This window comes from Vanrija pseudolonga, chromosome 3 (genome assembly GCF_020906515.1).
Source record: "Vanrija pseudolonga chromosome 3, complete sequence".
Lineage (NCBI taxonomy): Eukaryota > Fungi > Basidiomycota > Tremellomycetes > Trichosporonales > Trichosporonaceae > Vanrija > Vanrija pseudolonga.
In genome coordinates this window covers 1521531-1543245 of record NC_085851.1, presented here as the reverse complement: position 1 = coordinate 1543245, position 21715 = coordinate 1521531, and the positions used below count along the sequence as shown (strand labels likewise).

The 21715-nt window shown below is 62.4% G+C and overlaps 6 protein-coding genes across 7 annotated transcripts; 3 read left to right on the top strand and 3 right to left on the bottom strand.

Annotated features, from left to right (window-relative positions):
* Positions 1-367: 367 nt before the first annotated feature.
* LOC62_03G004168 (uncharacterized protein) lies at positions 368-1647 on the bottom strand. The gene is made up of 4 exons (XM_062770692.1): positions 1056-1647; positions 693-1017; positions 556-660; positions 368-502 (listed from the first exon to the last, which is right to left on the bottom strand). The coding sequence occupies exons 1-4, from the start codon at positions 1640-1642 to the stop codon at positions 416-418; spliced, it is 1104 nt and encodes a 367-aa protein (XP_062626676.1). The 5' UTR covers positions 1643-1647; the 3' UTR covers positions 368-415.
* A 277-nt stretch (positions 1648-1924) lies between these two features.
* LOC62_03G004167 (uncharacterized protein) lies at positions 1925-6547 on the top strand (the record flags this gene model as incomplete). 2 transcript variants are annotated; one of them, XM_062770691.1, is made up of 3 exons in its annotated part: positions 1925-1944; positions 2594-5642; positions 6395-6547. In XM_062770691.1, the coding sequence occupies 3 exons, from the start codon at positions 1925-1927 to the stop codon at positions 6401-6403; spliced, it is 3078 nt and encodes a 1025-aa protein (XP_062626674.1). In that variant the 3' UTR covers positions 6404-6547. The 2 variants fall into 2 exon arrangements, with proteins under 2 accessions (XP_062626674.1, XP_062626675.1); XM_062770690.1 differs by having other exon boundaries at positions 2594-5951.
* Positions 6548-6597: 50 nt separating this feature from the next.
* Positions 6598-8432, bottom strand: mettl14 (N6-adenosine-methyltransferase non-catalytic subunit; the record flags this gene model as incomplete). Its single annotated transcript, XM_062770689.1, has 3 exons — positions 8119-8432; positions 7591-8069; positions 6598-7520 (listed from the first exon to the last, which is right to left on the bottom strand). Exons 1-3 carry the CDS (start codon positions 8415-8417, stop codon positions 6598-6600), a joined length of 1701 nt encoding a protein of 566 aa, XP_062626673.1. The 5' UTR covers positions 8418-8432.
* Positions 8433-8566: 134 nt separating this feature from the next.
* Positions 8567-11752, bottom strand: lcf2_1 (Long-chain-fatty-acid--CoA ligase 2). Its single transcript, XM_062770688.1, has 8 exons — positions 11340-11752; positions 10667-10973; positions 10253-10617; positions 10157-10207; positions 9908-10110; positions 9572-9863; positions 8850-9518; positions 8567-8797 (listed from the first exon to the last, which is right to left on the bottom strand). Exons 1-8 carry the CDS (start codon positions 11452-11454, stop codon positions 8736-8738), a joined length of 2064 nt encoding a protein of 687 aa, XP_062626672.1. The 5' UTR covers positions 11455-11752; the 3' UTR covers positions 8567-8735.
* A 2944-nt stretch (positions 11753-14696) lies between these two features.
* Positions 14697-16175, top strand: TP53I3 (Quinone oxidoreductase PIG3). The gene is made up of 6 exons (XM_062770687.1): positions 14697-15015; positions 15050-15217; positions 15253-15358; positions 15430-15491; positions 15545-16084; positions 16124-16175. Exons 1-6 carry the CDS (start codon positions 14710-14712, stop codon positions 16145-16147), a joined length of 1206 nt encoding a protein of 401 aa, XP_062626671.1. The 5' UTR covers positions 14697-14709; the 3' UTR covers positions 16148-16175.
* Positions 16176-16436: 261 nt separating this feature from the next.
* Positions 16437-21691, top strand: Hfm1 (putative ATP-dependent DNA helicase HFM1; the record flags this gene model as incomplete). The annotated part of the gene is made up of 20 exons (XM_062770686.1): positions 16437-16685; positions 16737-17106; positions 17146-17529; positions 17573-17787; positions 17828-17888; positions 17936-18012; positions 18058-18354; positions 18396-18558; positions 18648-18735; positions 18784-18929; positions 18992-19068; positions 19112-19259; positions 19295-19467; positions 19507-19644; positions 19712-19785; positions 19821-19925; positions 19974-20236; positions 20272-20313; positions 20355-20730; positions 20779-21691. 20 exons carry the CDS (start codon positions 16437-16439, stop codon positions 21689-21691), a joined length of 4359 nt encoding a protein of 1452 aa, XP_062626670.1.
* Positions 21692-21715: the final 24 nt, after the last annotated feature.

The window sequence follows — 21715 nt, the reverse complement described above, 5'->3', positions numbered from 1 at the left end:
CTGCGACCCCTCACCACCGGCAGGCATACGCCAATGCCACACCCGAAGCCTCCCCAGAGCGCGTCATGCCTGCGCCTGCTGCCAACGGTCTTCAGCAGTACCCAGCTGCTCGTGTGCTCTCGCTCGGCGGCCCAAGAACACCATCGCCTCCCCGCGAGCCTACCCCACTCCCCGACCACCTACGGCCACGGGTTCAGGCGCCGTTCGCGACCGAGAATCCTCTCATCCGGTTCAGCGACCGCGACCCAAGCTCAGCGAGCAGCTTGCGCACCTCAGTGCTCACTGATGGGTTCGACGAGCCTTTGAGCGCGCTTTGGCCCGCGATGCCGACACGTCCTCCCAACCCTCACGAACGTGCACCGGGTGGTTTGGTCTAGAATAGTTATAGGTAGTGCAGTACAATATGGATACAGAGTTATTCCCTTGCGCCGAGTTTTGTCTGCACGTCTTCTGCCCAGACGAGCATCTCTGGCGTCGGGAAGCCCTTGAGCAGCGCGTTTGCCTGCGCAAGCGGGTGTCAACGACGAAAAACCTACACCCACTCAGCCCACTCACCTGGCTCAGCTCGACCACACCGTCGGCCACACCGTTCTCCAGCTCGGCTAGCCGCGCCTGCTTCTCCAGTACGCGCCGATACCGCTCACTGGCCGATTTCGACACCTGTCGTCAGCCCCGCTTCTACCACAACCCACCTCCTCATACTCGTCCCGCAGCATCTTCCACGACACGTCGTACACCTCGAGGTTCGTGCCAGCAGAAATGACGTACGGCGTCAGGTCAGGCCGCCACGCGTCGGGCCGCCCCTCGCCGTCGTGCTCGGCCGCCCACTCGCGCCCCTCGGCGATGACCTGCGCAAACGTCTGCAGCCGCCGCGGCACCTTGTACTCGCCCAGCAGGGCCGTCGCGCCCTCGAGCGTCTGCTCGCGCATCGCGTGCGACGTCTGCTGCCACACCGCTGACATGGTCTCGGGCATCGCGTCCGCCAGGAGCGGGTAGCATTCGCGCAGGTTGTCCAGGCTGCGTCGTCAGATTTACCGCCGAGGGTCGCCACTTACGTCCACTTGGACAGGCCCCGGTCCACCGTGTTGTTCTTCAACGCGAGCACCAGCGTCTCGTAGTACTTGCCATAGCCTGCGTCGTCGGCCCCTTGGACGGGCACAGCGGGCTCGGCGAGCACCTGCGCCGGCGTGCGGTGCGGTGTTGGCGCCGATGCGCGGGGGGTTACTGGCGCCTGCTGCGGCGGCGCACGCTCAGGCGAGGGTTCAGGTAGTTGGGATTTGCGCGGCGGTCTGGCGGAGCGCGGGGCCGCAGGCGTGACGGGGGCGGGTGCTGGCGTGCGAGCCGGCTTTGTTTTGCTCGGAGCCGGGGTGCGGGGCGCGCGTGACGACGAGGCGACTAGTTCAGGCGGGGGAGGAGGGGGAACGTCGTCCACGTCCACGTCCACGTCCATCGCCTCCTCGGCCTCCTCGACGGCGCCTAACCCCGCCTCGACCTCCATCTCATCGTCGTCCGTCGCTGGCGCTGCTGCGCCGGCGGGCGAGCGAGCCAGCCGCGAGGCGGGCGCGAACGCCTGGCTGGGCGAGAAGGTGTCGTCGCGGCGGGTACGTGTCGCGTTCTGTGGTGGTGTGCGCTGGAGGCCCATCGTGTAGGGAGTGGATGGTTGAGAGGTCGCGGACTTGGTGGTCCGTTGTTTTGTTGTTGGTTCGAAGTGGCGGAATCAATTACGTGTGTTTTGACCAGCGGTGGCCAATCTGCCATCTCTGCATCTCATTTCTGGGCCAGTTGCATGCTTGTGCCGGCCCGGCGTATGCATAGCGAGAGGGATGAGATGTATCGGAACGAATGCATGCCGTTCCGACGAGCGCCATTGTGCAGGAGAGAACTGCAGGAGCTGCAGGGCGCGCGGGAACACCAGTGACGCGCAATGGCTGCAACGGCAGCGTGGTGGTATCAGTCGCCGCATTCAGTCGAGAGGCGTGATCGAGCGAGGCGCGCGGGGCGCGGGGCGGGGGCGGGGCTGCGCGTCGGCGGCGACGGCGATGGCGGGCGGCGACAACGACAACAACAGCATTGCTCACTCGTCGTGACTGCATCAACTTGTCGGTGTGTGTCGAACACGACCACTACACCACGCGGAGCACGCCCTCTCTCGTCACTGCGCGGCCCGTCGCCTCCCATCCATCCCATCCATCCCATCACAGGAACGTCCCTTTGCCCCCTCCTGAACCTGCAGCCAGACATCCCTGTCTCATCTCGACTCCCGCGTCAGTCACCTCGTGTTCCGATCAGAACAGCGAGACAACACCTATTGTACTTGACATCTCTCACTCACTCTCTACTGTACACCGACAGCAACGGCGACGACGGCGACAGCGACACTCTCGACGCTCGAACCGACACAAGTGCACATCCGCACCACCTCCAGTGGCCCCTCCGGTTCCCGCGCACACGCCGCGCGCACCACATTGACGACGCCGTTCACACTCGCCTCTCCACACCTGCGTGACACCGCACACGACTAATGTACGTCGGCGCCGGCCCTAGGCGCCACCGCCGCCGCCGCCGCCGCCGAACCCCACGCTAACCCTCCTAGGTCCGAGGCGTCCGGCCCCTCCTCGGCGCCGCGGTCGCGCGCGTCGAGCCGCCCGACGTCCCCCACGCCCAGCGACGCGCCGCGCCCGCAGCAGAGACACGTCTCCGGCAGCCTCAAGGACCGTATTGCCAAGTTCTCCAACGCCGACGCGGTCCCCCTCGCCCCGACCAACCCGTACATCGGCGGCGCGTCCACGCAGAGCTCTTACGCACGCGGCGGGCTCGTCGGCAACCGCCTCCCCTCGCTCGACCCCAAGACGGCCGCGCTCGGCACCAGCGGCCTCGCTGCGCCTGGCGCCCGCCGCGTGTCCGAGCGCCGCGACCTCATCGGCAACCGCATCCCGAGCGGCACGAACGCCGCAGCGGCCCTCGCGACACCGTCTCTGCCTGGCCAGGTGACCCCCACGCCTGGATCCGCGTCCAACACACCCAGCCCGGGCACGTCGACGCCCGTCTCGGCCGGCAGCGCGCAGGCGGGCCTCGGTATCGGTGCCCCGCCGCCGATTGAGCGCGTAGCTAGCCCCGCTGGCAGCGCGGCCTCGTCAGGCGTATCGGGCTCGGTGGTGTCGGGCCCCAACACAAACTACGAGTCGGCGTCGGCTGGCACGTCGAGATCAAGCTCCCCAGCCACGTCGCCGGGTACCTCGGCGCCCGGCCTCCCCCAGCTGTTGGTGTCCACACTGCCTGGCGCAGGGCACAGCGACCGTGGCGGAGCCATGACGCCATCGTCCACACGCGCAGAGGCGGGCGAGGAGGTGTCTGAGCTCTCGCTCCCTTCCACGCCGGTGGCTGCCCCCAATCTCCCGCCACCAGAGTACGATCTCGTGCCGGGAAACCTCAAGCTCGCGGCGGCGTCGGGGACAACTGGCGGGTCGACTTACGCGCCAAGCATCAGCTCGTCGCTCGTGAGCCAGTACGACCCGGCGTCGAGCACCGACGACGCGGCGACGAACCTCAAGGACGTGAGCGGCGTGTCCACGCCGACAGGCACGCCACGCCAGGCGCGCCGCGAGCTCGACCCCGAGGGGCCAGAGAGCAGCGCGCCCAGCTCGACCCGCGACGACGGCAGCGGCGGCGAGGACGATGTGCCCAAGCTGAAGGAGAAGCTGGAGGGTCTGAGCTTGGAGGAGGCCGCGAGCGGCGAGACGACGGCCACAGATGGCGAGGAAACCGAGGAGGCGGCCAGCCCCGTGGCAGCCAAGGCCGCTGACAAGGAGGACGCCCTGGCAAAGTCGATCAAGGCCGCCACGGACGAGCCGCTCGTCAAGCCCGAGGAGGAGGCCACGCCCACCGAGGAGAAGGAGGTCGAGGTGGCGCAGAAGCAAGCTGAGCCGACGGTCGTGGACAAGGCGGCCGGGGCTGCGGTTGGCGTCGCGGCAGTGACTGGCCTGGCTGCCACTGCTGCTGTTGCCGGCGTGGCTGCGGCCGTCGTGCCATCCCTTTCCAAGGACAAGGAGGAGAAGGCCGAGGTCGAAGAGCCCAAGGCGCAGCCCAAGGAGACCGTCAAGGCGGAGGAGAAGCAGTCGGCGGCCAAGGAGGAGCCCGAGGTTGTGGCCAAGGAGGAACCCAAGGTTGTGGCCAAGGAGGAACCCAAGGCTGTGGCCAAGGAGGAGCCCAAGGCTGTTGCCAAGGAGGTGGAGACCAAGGATGACGAGCAGGTGGTCCCTGCTGTGACCAAGGCCGCCGTTCCCGGTGCAGCTACCGCTCCCGAAGTCACTGAAGACCTCGCCGACGAGGAACCCGCGCCTGCCGAGGTCGATGAGGACCCGCGCCGCACCTCTGTCGACACTATCTCGACCATTACACCTGGCGTCGACCTCAAGCTCAAGCCCGAGTCGCTCACGGCCACTACTGACGTCGAGTCTGCGCTGGCGACGCCAGTGCCTGTTCTGTCAGCCACATCCGAGACCCCGCGTCGGTTTCAGGCGGAAGACCGGGACGCGACGCCGCAACCGAGCGTAGCGGACCACGGTGATGAGGCCCGCGACGAGCCTCTAGCACCGGCCCTTGACGACGACAGCGACATTGTCAGTCTCGGGAACGGCGGCCACTCGCGCACGCACTCGGGCTTCAGCCTCCCGCCTGCTCGTGCCTCCTCGCAGCTCGAGTTCAACTACGACGAGTACCACGAGAAGGTGCAGCAAGAGCGCGAGAGGGTGCCACCGACCCCGGACAAGGCACAGCCAGAGAAGGTGTCACAACCAGAGTCCGAGAAGGACAGCGTCAAGGAGTCTTCAACTTCCACCACCAACGACGATGAGTTTTTTCGTGCCTCGCCCCAGGACGATAAGCAGGGCAAGCGTAGCGACGACGGCGTCAAGCCTCAAGACGCTGGTGGCGAACTTCCCGCTTCGGCGGCGCCGGTCGTGGCTCAAGGCGGTGGTGGCCAAGGTCCAGCTTCGAGCGCAGCAAGCAGTGGAAAGGATGCCAGCGTAACCAAGGACGCGACAGTCGCTGCGACCGTGGGCGGCGCGATTGCTGTCGGAGGAGCCCTGGCCGCCGCTGGAGCGACGGCCCAGTTGGACTTTCGTGGCGTTCAAGAGACGTCGGAGAAGGCTGTTGAGGTGGCTGAGGACGGCAGTGGATCAGCTGGAAAAGCTGGGCTGAGCCGCGACACGAGCATCCCCGACATTGAGGCCAAGCTCAAGAGCTTCCCGGAGGTGCCGACGGGGGGCGTTGACGGCGCGGCACACAAGCCGCTGCAGGTGCATGTCGAGCCGTCACCCTTCGGTCCTGTGTCCGATGCCGCCTTGCCGCCACCACCCCCTCCCGCTGCGAATGGACCCGCAAATGGACCCTCCCTCAAGGTGCAGGCGCCGTCGACGTCGGTCAGCGTTGACAGCGACGCGGACGAGCCCACCGCCGCGCCGAGCTTCCCGGACACGCCGCACAACGAGCTGCCGGCGATTGACACGCCAGCTGATACACCGGCGCGCTCGGGCACGCCGGCCGACCTGCTGCCAGTAACACCACACAAGCACTTCCCCGAGGTGCCGGACGAGCAGCACCCGTACGTCGGGGTGCATGTCTCGCCGCACGCGTCGTCGCAGGTGAGCGGCTTGAAGTCAAATTCCCCCCCTCTGTCGCCGTCAGTCTCGTCCGGCTCCCTGTCAGCCACCGAGACTGGGCGCCGCCAGCGCAACTCTTTCCGTGCGCGTTCCCCCCTGCTGGATGATGAAGACCCCGGAGATTTTGAGCCTGGAGAAGCCTGGGCCGTCGTGACAAAGTGGGAATCTTACTCTCCTCCCAATCTCTCCCTCCAAGACCCATCCCAAGTCTCGTCCCAAGTATCCCTCGTGCCCATCATCCGTCCCCCCATCCCTCCAAGAGAATCCAAGCCATCATTTTTCAAGCGCGTGGTGCGGCGCGCGTCAGTGGCGGCGCACAACTCGTCGCCACTGGCGCCACCGAGCCCACACCGCTCGCGCACCCCCTCCCCTCAACCCCCAAGCCGTCTAGAGCCCCATTCTCCAAGTACCACCCCGCGCGCACGCTACTCCACACTCCCAGCCAACGCGGCGCAAGCTCCCCTCTACCCCTACCTGTATGACTATGAGAGCTCGAGCTCGTCGAGCCTTGTCTCGCTCGCGCTGCCTCAGAGCTCGAGCACGTCGCTTGCGCTACCGCAGAGCTCAAGCCCATCTCTAGCGCTCCCACCATCCTTCCTCCCAGACCTGGGCCTGAACACAAACAAGCGCGCGCCGTTCTCTGCCCGCCCGGCGTCCAGCCGCTCCTTCCAATCCCTCCCCAACCACTGGTCGTCGCATCGTGATAGTTTTCTGGACATTACTGACAGCAACAGGGGGCGTAGTAGTACGGACACGGCGTGAGGCGGGTGGGCGTGCGTGGCGCCGAGGCGTGCGACTTGGTAGACGACCCGACGACGACGACTCTGATCTTATTCTATCGACAACTGCTGCCCGGACGCGATGTAAAATGAGGCGACGACGACGACGACCGGCGCCATAATCATCCCATGTGCTTAGCTGTACAATGCATACGATGCTACTGCCACTGGCCGTGCTCGTTCTGTCCCTGCTGCTGCTGCGCCCACTGGCCGCCAACGCCCATATTGCCCATGCCGAGGGCGAGCTGGCCCATGTGGTGCTGGTGGTGTTGGTGGTGTGACCAGTCTCCTCCGTCCTCGGGCGCGGGGCTGAGCCCGCCATGCTGGTGCTGCGGTGAGAGGCCGCCGCCCATGCCCATGCCGGGGGGTACCATCATGCCCATGCCCATGCCCATGTTGGGCACCATGCCCGGCATGCCGCCCATGCCGCCCATACCGCCCATCATCATGCCGGCGGGCCACGCCATGCCGCCCATACCCATGACGCCGAGGCCGCCCATGGCATGCGGCATAGCCATGCCCATGGGCATCTGGCCCATGCCGCCCATGCCGCCCATGCCCATGCCGCCCATCATCATCTGCCCCATCATCTGCGGGGGCACCATCATGCCGCCGCCGGGCATGACGCCGACGCCCATCTGTTGCTGTTGCTGGGGGTACGCTGGCGTGAGGGCGCCCATGCGCATCACGCCCGCCGAGCCGGGGCGGAACGGCGGCTGCGGCGACGGCGAGTGGTGCGCGTTGTTGTGCTGGTTATGGTGGCGCGCTCCCCCGCCGCCGCCGCCACCAGGGCCACCTGGACCGCCGCGCACCCGCCGCTGCGGACTCTTCGGGCGCAGCGCGTCGATCTCGGCGTGGAACGGCACCACGGGCTTGCCCTCGTCCTTGGACGGCAGGAAGTGCGGGTAGCTCTGCGCGTCGAACGCCGCGACCCCCTCCAGCTGCGGTGACACGGCGGCCGTCACCCACCCGCGGCGGGCGCGGCTCGCGTCCCCGAACAGCTCGAGTCGGCGCGCGCCGAGGCAGAAGTTCTCGATGAGCGTGTACAGGTATGGCGGGGTGTGCGGGGCGCTGTCGTCGCCTGGGCGCTGTCAGCGCTGTCCTTACAAGCCAGTGGCTGCTTCGCCACCAGGCCACCACACCACACTCACCCTCCCAGACAATCACGTCCGTGTCGACATTACAGTGCAGAAACCTCGAGTCGGTACTGCGCCGCACCGTCCCGCGGATCCCCATGAGACAGTGCTCCTTCTGGCTGGCAAACAGGCCCTTGCCGTCGGCCGGCCCGTCGCCACCGCCCTTATTCGTCTTGACCCACACGATGTCCTCGGCGCGGCGGAACCCCCACTTGGCGAGACACTCGCGCCCGCGCTCGAGCCCGTCGCTGTCCCCGCGCCCGACCCAGAGGAACACGAACCCCGGGTCGGCGGACAGCTGGCGGATCGGCAGCGCGGCCGTCTCGGCCCAGCTCGCCTGCCGGTGGATGAGGACCACGTCGAAGCGGTGCGGGGCGAGAGTTGACTGGATTATTGAGGGCGAGGGGGAGGGCAGAGGCGCGAGCAAGGCGGGGTGGGACACGCTGTTGACGTGCTCGGCTTTGAGGTCCATCAGGCGGCGGAGCGCTGGAAACCTGTCGTGTGTCAGCGCACAAGATGGGGTCGAGGGGGCAGGCAGCTCACTCGTCGCAGATCTCGTCGTCGCCCGCTCCCAGCACATGGTTGGTCGGATACTCGCCCGACACGCCGTACCACGCCGCATAGTCGTTGCGCACCGCCTCCTCGGCGCTGATGTAGTTGACAACGTTGGCCTTGGTCTTGCCCTTGGACGTGTTGCTTGGCCCCGCGGCCGGCTGGGCGGCGGCGTATGCGAGCACAGGCTGCGGCGCGTACGCGTGCCCTGGGTCTGCGAGACGCCGCCGCTCTGCCTGCCGCGCTAGGACGTCGGAGAGGTAGGTCCTGTGGTCTACCAGTGCCGACATTGTGTGTGGTGGGAGTTGTGGAAGTGAGTGAGTTGATGTGGTTGTTGCCCCTTGCTGAAACGGCCCAAAGTGACTGAAACGACCACCAGCCGGATTCCGGCAATCCGACGGAACCTTGTTGCCACCCAGACACCTCCCTTCTGCCAGCCTTGTCAAACATCATGCTTCATATACATTCACGACAGGGGAGAATCAGATACGGAGAGGGGAAACGTAAAGAGTATAGAGTGCAGCCATACCCGCACAGTCCATCGCGGGCATGCACATTAAGAAACGGGTAACCAGAGCGAGCAGCCAAACGACGTCGACGCGCAACAATTACGCGTAGACGGCCTTGATCTGCTCGTCGTACGTCCTCTCGATAACCTTACGCTGGAGCTCTGAGAGAGGGTTAGCACTGAACTGGTACGCGCGCCCAACATGGCGACTCACTCTGAGCAGCGGTAAGGAGACCCGATTCAGGAGTCCACTCGTCGGGGGTGAGGATGAGCGCCTCGAGCAGCTCCATTCCCTTGAGGCCCTGCTTCTTGCCGACAGCGTTCAACTCCTTGAGACAGGCGTCAACGACCTCGGGGTCCTTGCACATTGTCTCGAGGTCCTCGCCGGCCGCGGTAAGGCCAGCCTTCTTGGCGAATGCTGGCAGGTTGACGGGGTGGGCCATGACGATCATAGCAGGCTTGGTGTGCTGGGGGTTGGCCAGAACAGCGCCGTTGGCGACAAACGAAGCCGACTTGTAGATCGACTCGAGGTGCTCGAGGGCAACGTACTCGCCACCCTGCAGCTTGACAAGGTTCTTGATACGGTCGATGATCGAGAGGGTACCGTCCTTGTTCCACTGGCCGATGTCACCAGTCTTGAACCAGCGGTCGGACGTGAAGGCCTCGTCGTCCAGGTCGGGGCGCTTGTAGTAGCCCTTGAAGATGGCAGGACCACGGATGTAAACCTCACCCTGGGGAGGGTCGTTTGTACTGAAGTAGCCAGCCTCGGGGGCGTCGACAAGCTTGATCTCGGCACCGGGCACGGGGCCACCGACCGAACCGAGCTGGAGCCATCCGGGGTTGAGGATACAGGCCATGGCAGTGCCCTCAGTGAGACCGTAGCCTGGACAGTGTTAGTGTGTGCTTTCCGGATAAGCGATCGCCACGGCTGCTCACCCTGAATCATCATGACGAGAGCAGTCTGGAGGAAGTGCTGAGTCGAGCGCGAGACGGCACCACCACCGTTGAACATAATCTTGAGGCGGCCACCAGTCTGGGCACGGACCTGGTTGAAGACGACAGCGTCCGTGATACCGCCGAGGAGGGGGATCGAGTACTGCTTGGCAGCAGTCTTGGCGCGGACAGCAAAGTTGAAGATGCCCTTCTTGACGCTGCTCGACGACTCGACCTTGGTCAAGATACCCTTGCGGATAAGCTCCCAAACCTGGGGCACGCCGACCATGATGGACTGAGTGTGTTAGCTAAACATTCGTCTTTTTGGTAGCTACTCACAGGCTTGGCCTCCATGATGTCGCTCTTGCACTCGCGGACGCTGGCGTCGGTGAGGGTCTTGATACGACCGTAGGCAATGGGGAGACCGGCGAAGATGAAGGACATCTCAACGACGAACTCGAGAATGTGGGCGAGGGGAAGGAAAGCAAGGTAGGTGTCGGTGGGGGTGAGGTACTCGTAGAGGAGCTTCCAGACCGAGCCGACTGTCAAGCGTGAGCGGAGTAATCTCCAGCAGTGCAAGCGACTTACTGGCCGAGGTAACGTTGCCGTGGGTAAGCAGCACACCCTTGGGGGTACCGGCTGGGAAGAGTCAGACACATCACTCCGTGGTTCCACTCTACTCACTCGAACCCGAGGTGTACATGCAGCAGTAGACATCGTCACGCGAGGCGGGGAGGGCCTCGTGGGGCTGCTCCTGACCAGCCTTGCGGAGGTCGTCGATGTGGACGACCTTGAGGCCCTCACGGGTCTTCTCAATGGCCTCGACAGCCTCGGGGTTGGGCTTGCCGTCGTAGACGACGAGGTTCACGCTGGGAGCGTCGGCAATGACCTTGACGAGGGTCTTGAGGAGCTCCGAGTTGGTGAACATGCCGGGGACAGCAGTCTCGTTGAGCGAGTGCTTGAGACCCTCGGGGCCGAGCGAGTCGTAGGCCGTGCAGATGGGGACGGCGTTGAAGGCACAGGCCTGAGCCATGAGCATCCAGTTGCGCCTAGGGTTTGTCAGCTACGCATTCCCAGATCCCAACGGGAGCCGCTCACGAGGTCGCGGCGTAGATGTTGAAGAACTGCTCCTCCTTGCCACCGATGCCATGCTCGCGGAGACCGCTTCCGAGCTCGCGGACCTCCCTGAGGGCGTCGTCGTACGAGATCCAGTCAAGAGGAGAGAGCTTGAAGTAGCTCCACTTCTTCTTCTCCTTGACCTCCTTGCCACCAACGACCTTGGTGATCTCCTTCTCCTCCTCGACAGTGCCGATGATATCACGGCCACCGAGGGCCTGCTTGGCACCGTGGGTGCGAGCAGCGTAGAGCATGACGTCGTGGACCGTGTCGATGCCATTCTCGGGGCCTGCGGTTGCGTCAGCCTCCGTAGCGCGTGGTTGCCTATGGGTGGGGGAATCCTGCTTGGCTGGGCGAGAAGCACGTTGTGCATCGCACCGTGCGTGCACCAGCCGACGCCCCCCTGGGCACCACCATCATCCGTGCATGTCCCACCACTACGCTTTCCCCCATCCCCCGGCTTCGTCTGAGAGCTCCCCGTGGTGTATCCACCCAGCACCGCTGGGGAACGACAAACACTAGGCTGGGTGTGGGGTAGGAGCATACTAGGCCGGAACGCAGACGCGCGTTCCTTGATAGTCGCCGATCTGGGCACATTTCTCTTTCTTCTCCCCCCCAAGACTTGCCAGCGTCATCACCGGCCTTTGACACTTACGCAGCGTGAGGTCCTTGACACAGTACGAGCGACGAGCGCGGGTCTCGCCCTCGGGCTTGGGCTTGTCGGCGTCAACCTCCCAAGAGGCGGGCTCGTTGTTCTTCCTAGGGGCCATTGTTGTTGATGAGGACTAGTGGGTGAAGAAAGAAAGACGGAAAGGGGGAAAAGGGGGAGGGATGGTCACGGGTTCGGGAAATGCCAGTAAGCGGGGCTAGGCTGGCGGCTGTAGCAGAAGCTCGATTGCGACCTGTGCGCGGGGGTGGGTAGGGGGGGATGACTCGTTGATGCACTAGCTGTATCAACGTGAGAAATGGGTAGGGGTAGGTCAAGGCAACGTCTCTGGTAGGATGAGAAATTGCTCTGGAGTCTAGGTGTGATGGATTTCTTTGGTTGAAGAGAAATGATCAAGTGAGGTCGAGTTGTGGATGAATTATGTGGTGGGTGTGGGTGGTGATGCTGGTGATGGTGAGTGGGTGAGTGGGTGCGGTTGAGGGTGGGGGCGGCAAGGGCAAGCGGGGGGAGCAAGGACGCAGGGAAAGCTGGACGGAGCCAGGCAGGCAGGCGTGTGACGTGACGGTGCATACCCACAACTGGCTGGCTCGCGACGACGACTTTACTGGCTGGCTGGTGGCGGCAGGCGGCTGACGGCGGCGGCGGCGGCGGGGCGCGGCGCGGCGCGGCGGGGCGCCTGGATGCTGCCAATGCAACTGGCTGGATGGCCACCCAGGCGCCCAGCGCCTGGCCATCCACCCACCCACCTACCACATCCTCTTGGCCGAGATTTTTTCTTGGCTCCCTCGTCATTGCTCGCTCGGCCCAGGATCCAAAGAGACGAAAAGCCCCTTTCCTTATCCGCCCGACTACCGCCTGACCGCCCGACCGACCGCCCACCGGCCGTGCTCGCTCGCTGCTTGCTTGCTCCATCGTGGAGCCACCACGGATGCAGGGGCTGGCTCCGGCCCGTGCCGTTGCTCCTCCTCGCTCCTCCTCTCGTCGCCCGGCCGGCGGGGCGCGCGCGGCGCCGCAGTCGCGGTCGAACGGCTCACTCGTCGCGCGGTCTACAGTGCCGTCTGCCGCGTCGATGATTACCGGAAAGCGTAATTCTCGGCACGCGCCATGGCACAATTCACCCAGCGCCTGCCTGTTACCCGCCTGACTTTTTCAAGACATCACCCAGCAGGCCACCACCTGGACAGCACCCTTTGAGCGACAGTCGATCCGCGCGATGCACTCTCACTTTGACAGAGGGCTACCAAGGACACTGAAGCAAAAAGAGGCGCACCATGTACCGCCGGCCAGTCTGACCCGCGTCCCTCACCGGTTAATCCAAATCCAATCCACGCGCGATCCTCCTTGCTGCCGCCACTCTCTTGTCACTGCTTGGTCGGTTTGAAACGCGTGCAAACCTTCGCACCTCTGCAGCTAAAAGTGTTCACAATCCGGGGTATTATCGATCACCGACATGCCGAGGGACGCGGGGCACATGCGCCCGGTAACGGCAGTAGGTACTTCCTGCTGCTGCCCGCACGCGCCCGAGCGCTTGTTCGCCTTCGCCCACCTTCAACTCCAACAGAGTGCTCGGGCGATCACCAGACTTGCTTGGCCCCGGTGCACAAGGTCGATGTAAGAGTTTCCCACGATGCTAGGTCCGTCTGGGCGCTGCCTGGCGCACGCCATGTACCACACCTTGAACAGAGAGGCATGGCAGCCATAATCCCTGTCCGTCCTCGGCGGTGTTTGGGCGCTCGACCATTCGACTTCCAAGCCTCTGCAGACTGTGCGCGCGCCATGCGTACAAGCCGCTTCGCAGCCCGCGAAGCAGCCCCCTGGAGTCCCTGTGAGCCAAGCCGAACCCCGCATAACGTCGAGCCGGGGAAGTGCCAAGACTTTGAAAACTTGAACAAATGTCACGGTCAAGAGTGGTCGAGTAGCCGGGTCGTCCCGTGGCCACGGAGAACCTCGACAGCAAGCATCGAGCCACCGCTTAGATTCACTGTGGCTGTCGTGGCTCCCATTCCAGATTCTCCAAAGAGGTGACATCTTGCCGCAAGGCGCCCCGCCCCCGCTCTAAACAACTGCCGTACATTCCCGGGGTCGGCAGTGAGTGCACAACGCACACGACCACAACCAGTCGAGCAGACAGACTAGAATTGAATCAAACACACAGCCAGACTAGATTGCAACACGGCTCAAGTAGCGCCATAATGACACTGCTAGCCATCATTGGTGGTGACACACTGACCACAAACATCGTTATCAGGTCCCATTATGGCAAGGCGGACCTCAACCCCTGGGGCCACCTCAACGCACAGAGCAAGGCCATGCCCCGGGCGTGCACATCTGCGGCAGCATGTGCGCGCTCAGGTCCTCTGATCCTGTCGCTCGGTTGTACCTGTTGTGATTCGTACGAGCTCCGTTCATTTCGGAGCGGTTGCATGACCCCCCCCTCATGGCTATTCCGTGGATCTACACCCCCGATCTGTGTGACCTGCTCGTTTTAGCTGCTACACGCGGTCTGATACCACAGGTGCGGGCGTACCTCATTGCGACAGCACCCTGAGGATACAGAGCCGCTGACATCTGGTGCTTATTGGACGGAGGCCGGCGCGCGCCGGACGGCGCCATTGACCACTTCGAAACACATAGTCGACGTCCTCGAGAAGCGACACAGCGCCGAGCGTCGTTGCTAACACTTCCGCGCGGACATCTGCACGAACTCTACGCGAACGGCTATTCCGGCTTTGGTCGGCTGTGTCGCGGGCGGCCATGGCGGCCATGGCCACCGCCTCGGAACGGTGTCAACGGTGTCAATGGTGCCCAACGAAGAGTGGGGCGCGCGAAGAATTGCGCAGAAGAGGGCCACTGAAAATTATCCACAAGCCACGGCGGATCTGCGGACAGAGACCGGGTGCAGTTTCCAAGAGGGTACCAAGAGGGCAGATGGGAGTTTCAGGACGAGTGGCGAGACATCAAGCAAGCCAGTGTCTTGGATGTTTGGTCCGTGAGTCGGAGAGCACGGTTGGGTTCGGGATGCCGATGAGCGCGACGGTGGTTGGTCGGTCTTGCGTCCTGCCACCAGCAGCATCTGGTCACGCGACTGTCCTCGAGGCGACTGCCACCATCGAGTATTGTGCATGTTGTTGACATCCTCGTTTTGTTTGTTTCGACGCATCGAGGTGGTCTCCATACATCGGGCTGCGGCGCCGGCCTCCGTGCGGACTGGCATGACGGAGTAAGCCGAGTGCCACGCTTGAGCCAATAAGCGGACAAAGCCGTCGTCCATCACTCAGCAAGCTATGGACGCCTTGCGTCATCAGTCCACCCAGGCGACAATGTGGGTCATGCAACTCTCTCCCTCGCCCCCAAAGACATGTCCAGAGCTGCGGCACTCACAACTCTCAGTCTACGACGAGCAGCTACATCATACCGTGCGCCCCTTGCAAAGGCTTCTTTGACCTCCACCTCGACGACGACGACGACAATCCCATCCGTGTCCGCCGCAGCCGTCTCCAGGCTCCGTACTTCCCACCACCACCTCTTCTCCACCTCGGCAACCAGCTACAACAAGATGAAGGCTGTTATCATCAAGGACGGCAAGGGACCCGCTGATAGCCTCTACATTGGCGAGATTGACACGCCGTCGCCGGGCAAGAATGAGCTGCTCGTCAAGAACAAGGTTGGTGCAAAGCCCCGTATCCTGCTAACCCCAGACTTTCGGCCTGAACAGAATGGACATCCTCCAGCGCGAGGGCAAGTACGCTGTCCCGCCCCAGGCTGGTCCCACTCTTGGTGTCGAGTTCGCTGGCACTGTCGTCCAGGTCGGCGAGGGCACGAGCCTGTACAAGGTCGGCGACGAGGTGTTTGGCCTCGTCTACGGCGTGAGTTTGTGGACCGGGAGCTGGACTGACCCCAGGGTGCCTACGCCGAGTACGTCGTCGCGCACGAGGACATGACCCTTCCCAAGCCCAAGGAGCTGTCGTGGGAGGAGGCGGCCGGCGTGCCCGAGAACTGGTTGACGGGTAGGTCGGTGCCCTTCGGGGCCGGCGGCGCCGAACTCCGCTCAACGCCAACACCGAGCTGACCGCCGTAGCCTTCCAGGCCCTGTTCATCGAGGGTAACCTCAAGAAGGGGGACAACGTCCTCATTCACGCTGTGAGTAGTGGTGTCGTGGCACAGCAGGGGCGCGCGCTAACGCCCCCTCGCAGGGCGCGTCGGGCGTCGGTGTCGCGGCGATCCAGCTCGCCCTCCACGTCGGCGGCGCCAACCAGGTGTTTGCGACGGCTGGCTCGGACGAGAAGATCAAGTTCATCAAGGAGGAGGTCGGCCGCGGCTCGGACAAGGTCCACGCGACCAACTACAAGACGCAGGACTTTGAGACCGAGATCAAGAAGGTGACTGACGGCGTCGACCTCATCGTCGACTTTGTCGGCAAGGACTACTTTACGCGCAACCTCAAGCTCCTCCGCCGCGACGGCTACCTCATCTACCTTGCCTTCCTGTCCGGCCCGGTGCTCGACGGACCCACCAACATTGGCCCGCTTCTCGCCAAGCGCCTCACCGTCCGCGGCTCGACCCTCCGCTCCCGCGACCTCGCGTACCAGAGCAACCTGCTCCACCGCTTCAAGGACGAGGCGCTCCAGAAGGTCAAGGACGGCGAGCTCAAGGTCTTTATCCACGAGGTCTTCCCCTGGACCGAGGTCGTCAAGGCGCACAAGGAGATGGAGGCGAACAAGAACAGCGGCAAGGTGGGTGCAAAGTGGGAGGGTGGTACTGACCTACTTCAGATTGTCTTTGAGATCCCGCAGTAAGGAGCAGCAGCATGCATGAATGAAGTGGTCGGTGTGATGGACTGATAAGATGACGATAGAGGTTGATCAGTGGCGAAAACGCCGACGCACGGACCGCCTTCCTCGCCATCCCCATCTTCCTCGTCTTCCTCGAGCTGACGCAACCCCCATCATCAACCCTCCCCCCCCCCCCCCCCTTCAATCTCCCTCTCTCCACTTGATTCTACCCACTCACCGACCTCAGCAGGTCGACTGCTTCCTTCCTAACATTGCTCACTCCTCACCTCCCTCTCTTACCACCTCTCTCACCATGTCGAGCGTCGACGACCTGCTCAACAGGCTCGACGCCCGCAACAGGCGGCCGCATGGCGCAGCGCCCGCCCACTCCACCTTTGCCCGTCCACAGCCCCCTCCTCGTACCACCGCGCTCTACGCTGACGCCTTCTCCCCTCATGACGCCTTCTCCACCCATGATGCGTTCTCTGCACCCCGGCGCGAGGAGTTCGCCGCCCCGGTCATGCCCGGCTTCGGGGACCAGGAGCCTACCCCCAGCTCGAAGGTGAGGAGGGAAGGTGACCACCAGGTACTGATACCCAAGCCCCGCCCGCAGCAGTTCGTCGGCCCGACATTCGACGATGGCGACTCGCCGACTTACCCTGCACAACAGGCACCCCTCCGCCGCCTCTCTGCTCAGCATGCAGCTGTGCCCCATGCCCAGTCCTCCTCGCCCATCTCCTTCAACTCGGGCCATCACCACGTGCCTCAACCCCATGTTGGCCCTCTTCCCCCGTCCCCAGACTCGCCGTACGGCCAGGATGCTACTCTCCGCGCTACTACTCTCAGCGATGCTCACGAACGCAAGCCTTCCTTAGCGCAGATAGCGCAGCCCAAGGCCGAGGCTGAAGAGGAGGACGAGTTCGGCCTTGCAGACAATGACGAGTGGATGAGCCAGGCTGTAGCTGAGGCGACCAAGGTTGAAGGTGCGTCCCCAAGCGCTCTCCCGCCTGACACCTCTGCAGCCGCTCGACCTGTCTCGCGTACGGGCACCGCCTCGCCGTACTTTCAAAAGCCTGCTGCCCAAGGCGACTCGGCCATCTTACGCCCACCTTCCCGTGTGCGCACAGCGTCTCCCTACTTCCATCAACCAGCGATCGCCGCACGCCCTCCCTCTGCCCAGCTGCGCCCACCTTCTCGGCTCACGTCAGCGTCCCCAAGTACTCTCAACGTGCGCTTCCCCAAGTTGCCTTCACGCCCTACGTCAGCGGCTTCGACTACGCGTGGAACCCCGCCTCCACGTCTCGAGCGGAGCGGCAAGGCACTCGCCCAGAAGCCCACCACCAGCGCTCGAGCCAATGGAGGCGGTGTGGCGAAGGGCGTCCAGCTTGTGTCCGTCCATGCCCTAGGTTCGTTGGCACCCACTCTGCGGTATTACTGATCACTATCCAGACACTCAGGCGGAACGCGACTTATTCAACTTCGAGTACTTCAATGAAATGCAGAGCGCGGTCTTCCACGCTGCTTACAAGGAAGACGAGAACCTCGTCGTTACTGCCCCCACAGGATCGGGCAAGACGACTGTCTTCGAGCTGGCCTTCCTCCACATGATATCCGAAAGGACGGAGCGATACAACCCCCTGGCTATTTACATGGCTCCAACGAAGGTGACTGACTGCCTCACGGACATCCCACTTACCATCTAAGGCACTCTGCTCTGAACGAGTTCAAGACTGGAAGCACCGGTTTCGTGCACTCGACATCAATTGTACGTATGCAACCAGCGAGCCACTGCCGCGCCACTAACTCCCCCAGGTGTGGAACTCACCGGTGACACAGAGGCGCATGACATTCACCGCTACCTCGACAACGCGCACCTCATTGTTACGACTGTAAGCCCTCGCAACCGGTGAGACACACCACTGACAACCTACCAGCCCGAGAAGTGGGATTCTGTAACCCGGCGCACGACCATCGGCATGATAATTGATCGCCTGACGCTCATGATGATCGACGAGGTTCACATCCTCAATGAGAGCCGCGGAGCTACCCTCGAGGTTGTGGTGTCTCGCATGAAGGAGCGCAGTAGCAGCAAAGTTCGCTTTGTGGCTGTCTCGGCCTCCGTGCCCAACATTGACGACGTGGCTCGCTGGATCGGCACACGCCCAAGGTCTGATCAAATACCTGAGGACCCGACAGACGTGGAGAGCATGTCAAAGGCCGAAATCTTCAAGGTGAGTTGTTGGCAAAGCCTTTTCTTTTGCTCACCATCCAGTTCGGCGAAGAGTTCCGTCCAGTCCCACTCACGCGCCATGTGATCGGCTACGAGGCCCACAATGACTTCGCTCTGGGAAGCAAGCTTGACAAGGAGCTCTTCCCACTCCTGAACCGTCATAGCCAGGGCAAGCCTGTCCTAATCTTCTGTCCGACTCGGCGAGGTATGTGCATCTCTCATCCCGACTTCCAATGAAGGCTCGGAGACCCCGCCACCTCCACTATCTCCCCTGCACTGCCACTAACATCTCAGCTTGCCACATCACCGCCGAAACCGTGTTTCAAGAGTATAAGGCTACTCGAGATGCTAAAAAGCCACTACCATGGGATAATACTTATAAGTGAGGCATGACAGCGAAGCATTGCTGCTGGCTGCTGACTTGAGCCAGCAAATCCATCCCTCTCAAAGACTCGAAGATCACGGCGCTCACTGAATGTGGCATTGCTGTGCACCATGGTGGCCTTGAGCTTCTGGACCGGCGCAAGATCGAGGATGCCTTCAAGGCCGGGGACCTTCACCTGATTGTCTACCTCAGTGAGTTCGCCAGGTTAGTTGTCGCTCACTCCAGACACTTGCGATTGGCGTCAACTTGCCAGCACACTTGGTCATCATCAAGGGCACGTCGATGTGGCAAGGCTCGGGTCACCGCGAGTACACTGATATCGATATCCAGGTGAGAGTCTAGACACCATCATCGTCACTAAAACCCCCGACAGCAAATGATGGGCCGTGCAGGTCGACCCCAATTTGACAACTCTGGAACGGTGGTGGTTCTATGTGATCGCCAAAAGCTTGCCAGGTACCAGGACATGGTCCATGCCAAAGTCCTTCTGGAGAGTTGCCTCCATGAGCACTTGACCGAGCGTGAGTCATGCCGCTCGATTGTCACTGACGTAAAGACCTCAACAGTGAGATCGGGCTGGGGACCATCAAGAGCCTAAAGAGTGCGCAAGACTGGCTACGCCGCTCGTTCCTCTTTATCAGGATCCAGCAAAATCACAGGCACTATCAAAAGTCGTTCGCCAAGGACCACGCGAAGACCTGGACTGAAACGCTTGACATTCATGTCGAGGTGAGCCGAATAAGGCGTTCATTGCTGACAATGTCTTAGAATGCTCTTCGTGACCTCCAAGAACATGAGCTTGTTGGCTACAACGACGAGGACGACGAAGAAGACAATCACTTAAAGGGTTTGGTTCCCACTTCACTCGGCAGGATTATGTCGAGGAACTTCATTTCTTACACGACGGTGAGTCCTGCCATGTGCCGTGGAAGGCCGTTGTGCGCTGGCCTCGACCGGTGACTGACGTTTCTAGATGTGCCACATTGTCTCAATGAGGCCAGACTCAGAGTTCCGAGATCTTCTCGAGATCCTCGCTGGCGCGAAGGAGTGAGCGACCAATGTGTGCTTCTGCTAACATAAAGGTTCGATACTCTCCGCATTCGACAGGGAGAGGCATCATTTCTCAACAGCATGCGCGAGACTGATGGAATGCGATACAAACTTGGGGACAGTGTCAAGAGCTATGGGTAAGAGCCGTCACCACCACACCTCAAACACAAGGCTAACAAAACCAGAGACAAAGTCTTCATTCATCTTCAGATCACTTTCGGCAACATTGACGTGGAGAAGGCTGCCACCAAGTCGGAGAACAACACTCCACTGCAGACCCAAATCACCATCTTCTCCTCTGCGCCGAGGATCGCCAAGGCCATGATGATGGTTGCGACTGAGAAGGAGTACGGCCCTGCATCGCGAGCCGCGTTGAGTTTGCTGCGCACCGTCAATGGCAAAGCGTGGGAGGACTCAACAAGCATATTCCGTCAAATCGAGAGGATCGGTGAGTATTCCAACGGTGCTGTGGCTAACAGAAAGGCCCAAAGTCCCTCGAGGTCCTCAAGAACAACGGCATTAGAAGTAAGTTGCGGCTTGTGCAAGTTCAAGGTCTTAACACGCAGACTGGGACCAGTTCCTTAGTATCGAACCGGATCGACTCGAGTTGTGGTTCAACCGCAACCACCCCTTTGGCCACGATCTCAAGGAAAGGGCTCGAGAGTTCCCTCGCTTCAAGATCGAATTCACGTTAGTCGCCCGGGATACCTGTACGCGGTTGCTAATTCACGCCAGTGACGCTGATATCCTCGACAAAGGTGACGGTCAGCCCAGCGTTCAGCTTCATCTCAAGATCACCAACACTGGCGCGTTGATCAACAAGGTCAACACCGGTACCCGTGGTGGACGCGGACGCGGAAAGGATCGCAACGTGACATATAACCTTTCGATCCTATTTGTCACGTCCAGGGACGACCGATTCCTGCGGTACATGAGCCTCAAGTGAGTTGACCAGTGTCTCTCACCCAACTTTGACTGACACTGCTACAGCACGGGCAGGCTGAAGGACAAGGAGAGGACCCCAATGATCGAGGTCCAAATGCTCTATCCCGACGAGAAGATCATTGCCATTGCCGGTGTCGATGAGAAGTCGGGCCTGGCCCAGACCTTTGAATTTGACCCCAGGATCCCCGAGGAGATGTTCAAGGTCTCCAGGGAGGCCACACCGGTGGTCGTCATCAACGACAAAACGCCATCACCCGAGCCGCGTCGCAGGAGCGGTCACCAGGGTTCGAGCTCGAGGCTGAACCAAGCGAAGGCAGAGCCAGACGACGATTCCAGAGGCGGCAGAGGCGTCAAGTTACCCCTGTTCCTACAAGCACCTCTCGACATCGAGAGCAGTGAGGACGAGCTGATCGACCTCACTGCTGAGCCAACGACCTCATCGAAGCAGAAGCTCCCAAAACGCCCAGCTCGACGAAGCCCTCCGTCCAAGAAGCGATCCAAGCCCCGTTCCAAGCGCCCACGATTAGCCCGCTCCCGGTTCATCGACGATATGGCGGAAGAGTCCGACGGCGATGACGACGAGGAGGATGACGAGGATGAGAGTGATGGCCTCGACCTTGAGGAGTATCTGTCTGCACTGCCCCGTCGGCGACAGTCCCCTCCCCCAGTCGCTCAGAACAAGTCAAAGACCAAGCCGATCCCTTCCGGCGTGGACTCCGCCACACCGCCCGCCAGCTTCAGCCTCTCGGCGAAGCCCGCGCCGAAGCTTCCGATAATGAGCTTTGAGTCCATCACCCCGAAGGCCGCAACCGCCGGAGCGTTTGCGCAAGCCTCAGCTCCAGCTTCGCCGCCCCAAGCTCCGCCCCAACAGCCTGCCGCTCCTGTCACGCCTTCCACTCCCCACGTAACGGACGAGGAAGACTTTGACAGCTGGATGGCGTCGGTTCTCGGCGACTGAGCCCGCGGTCTAGTACCCCAGCAC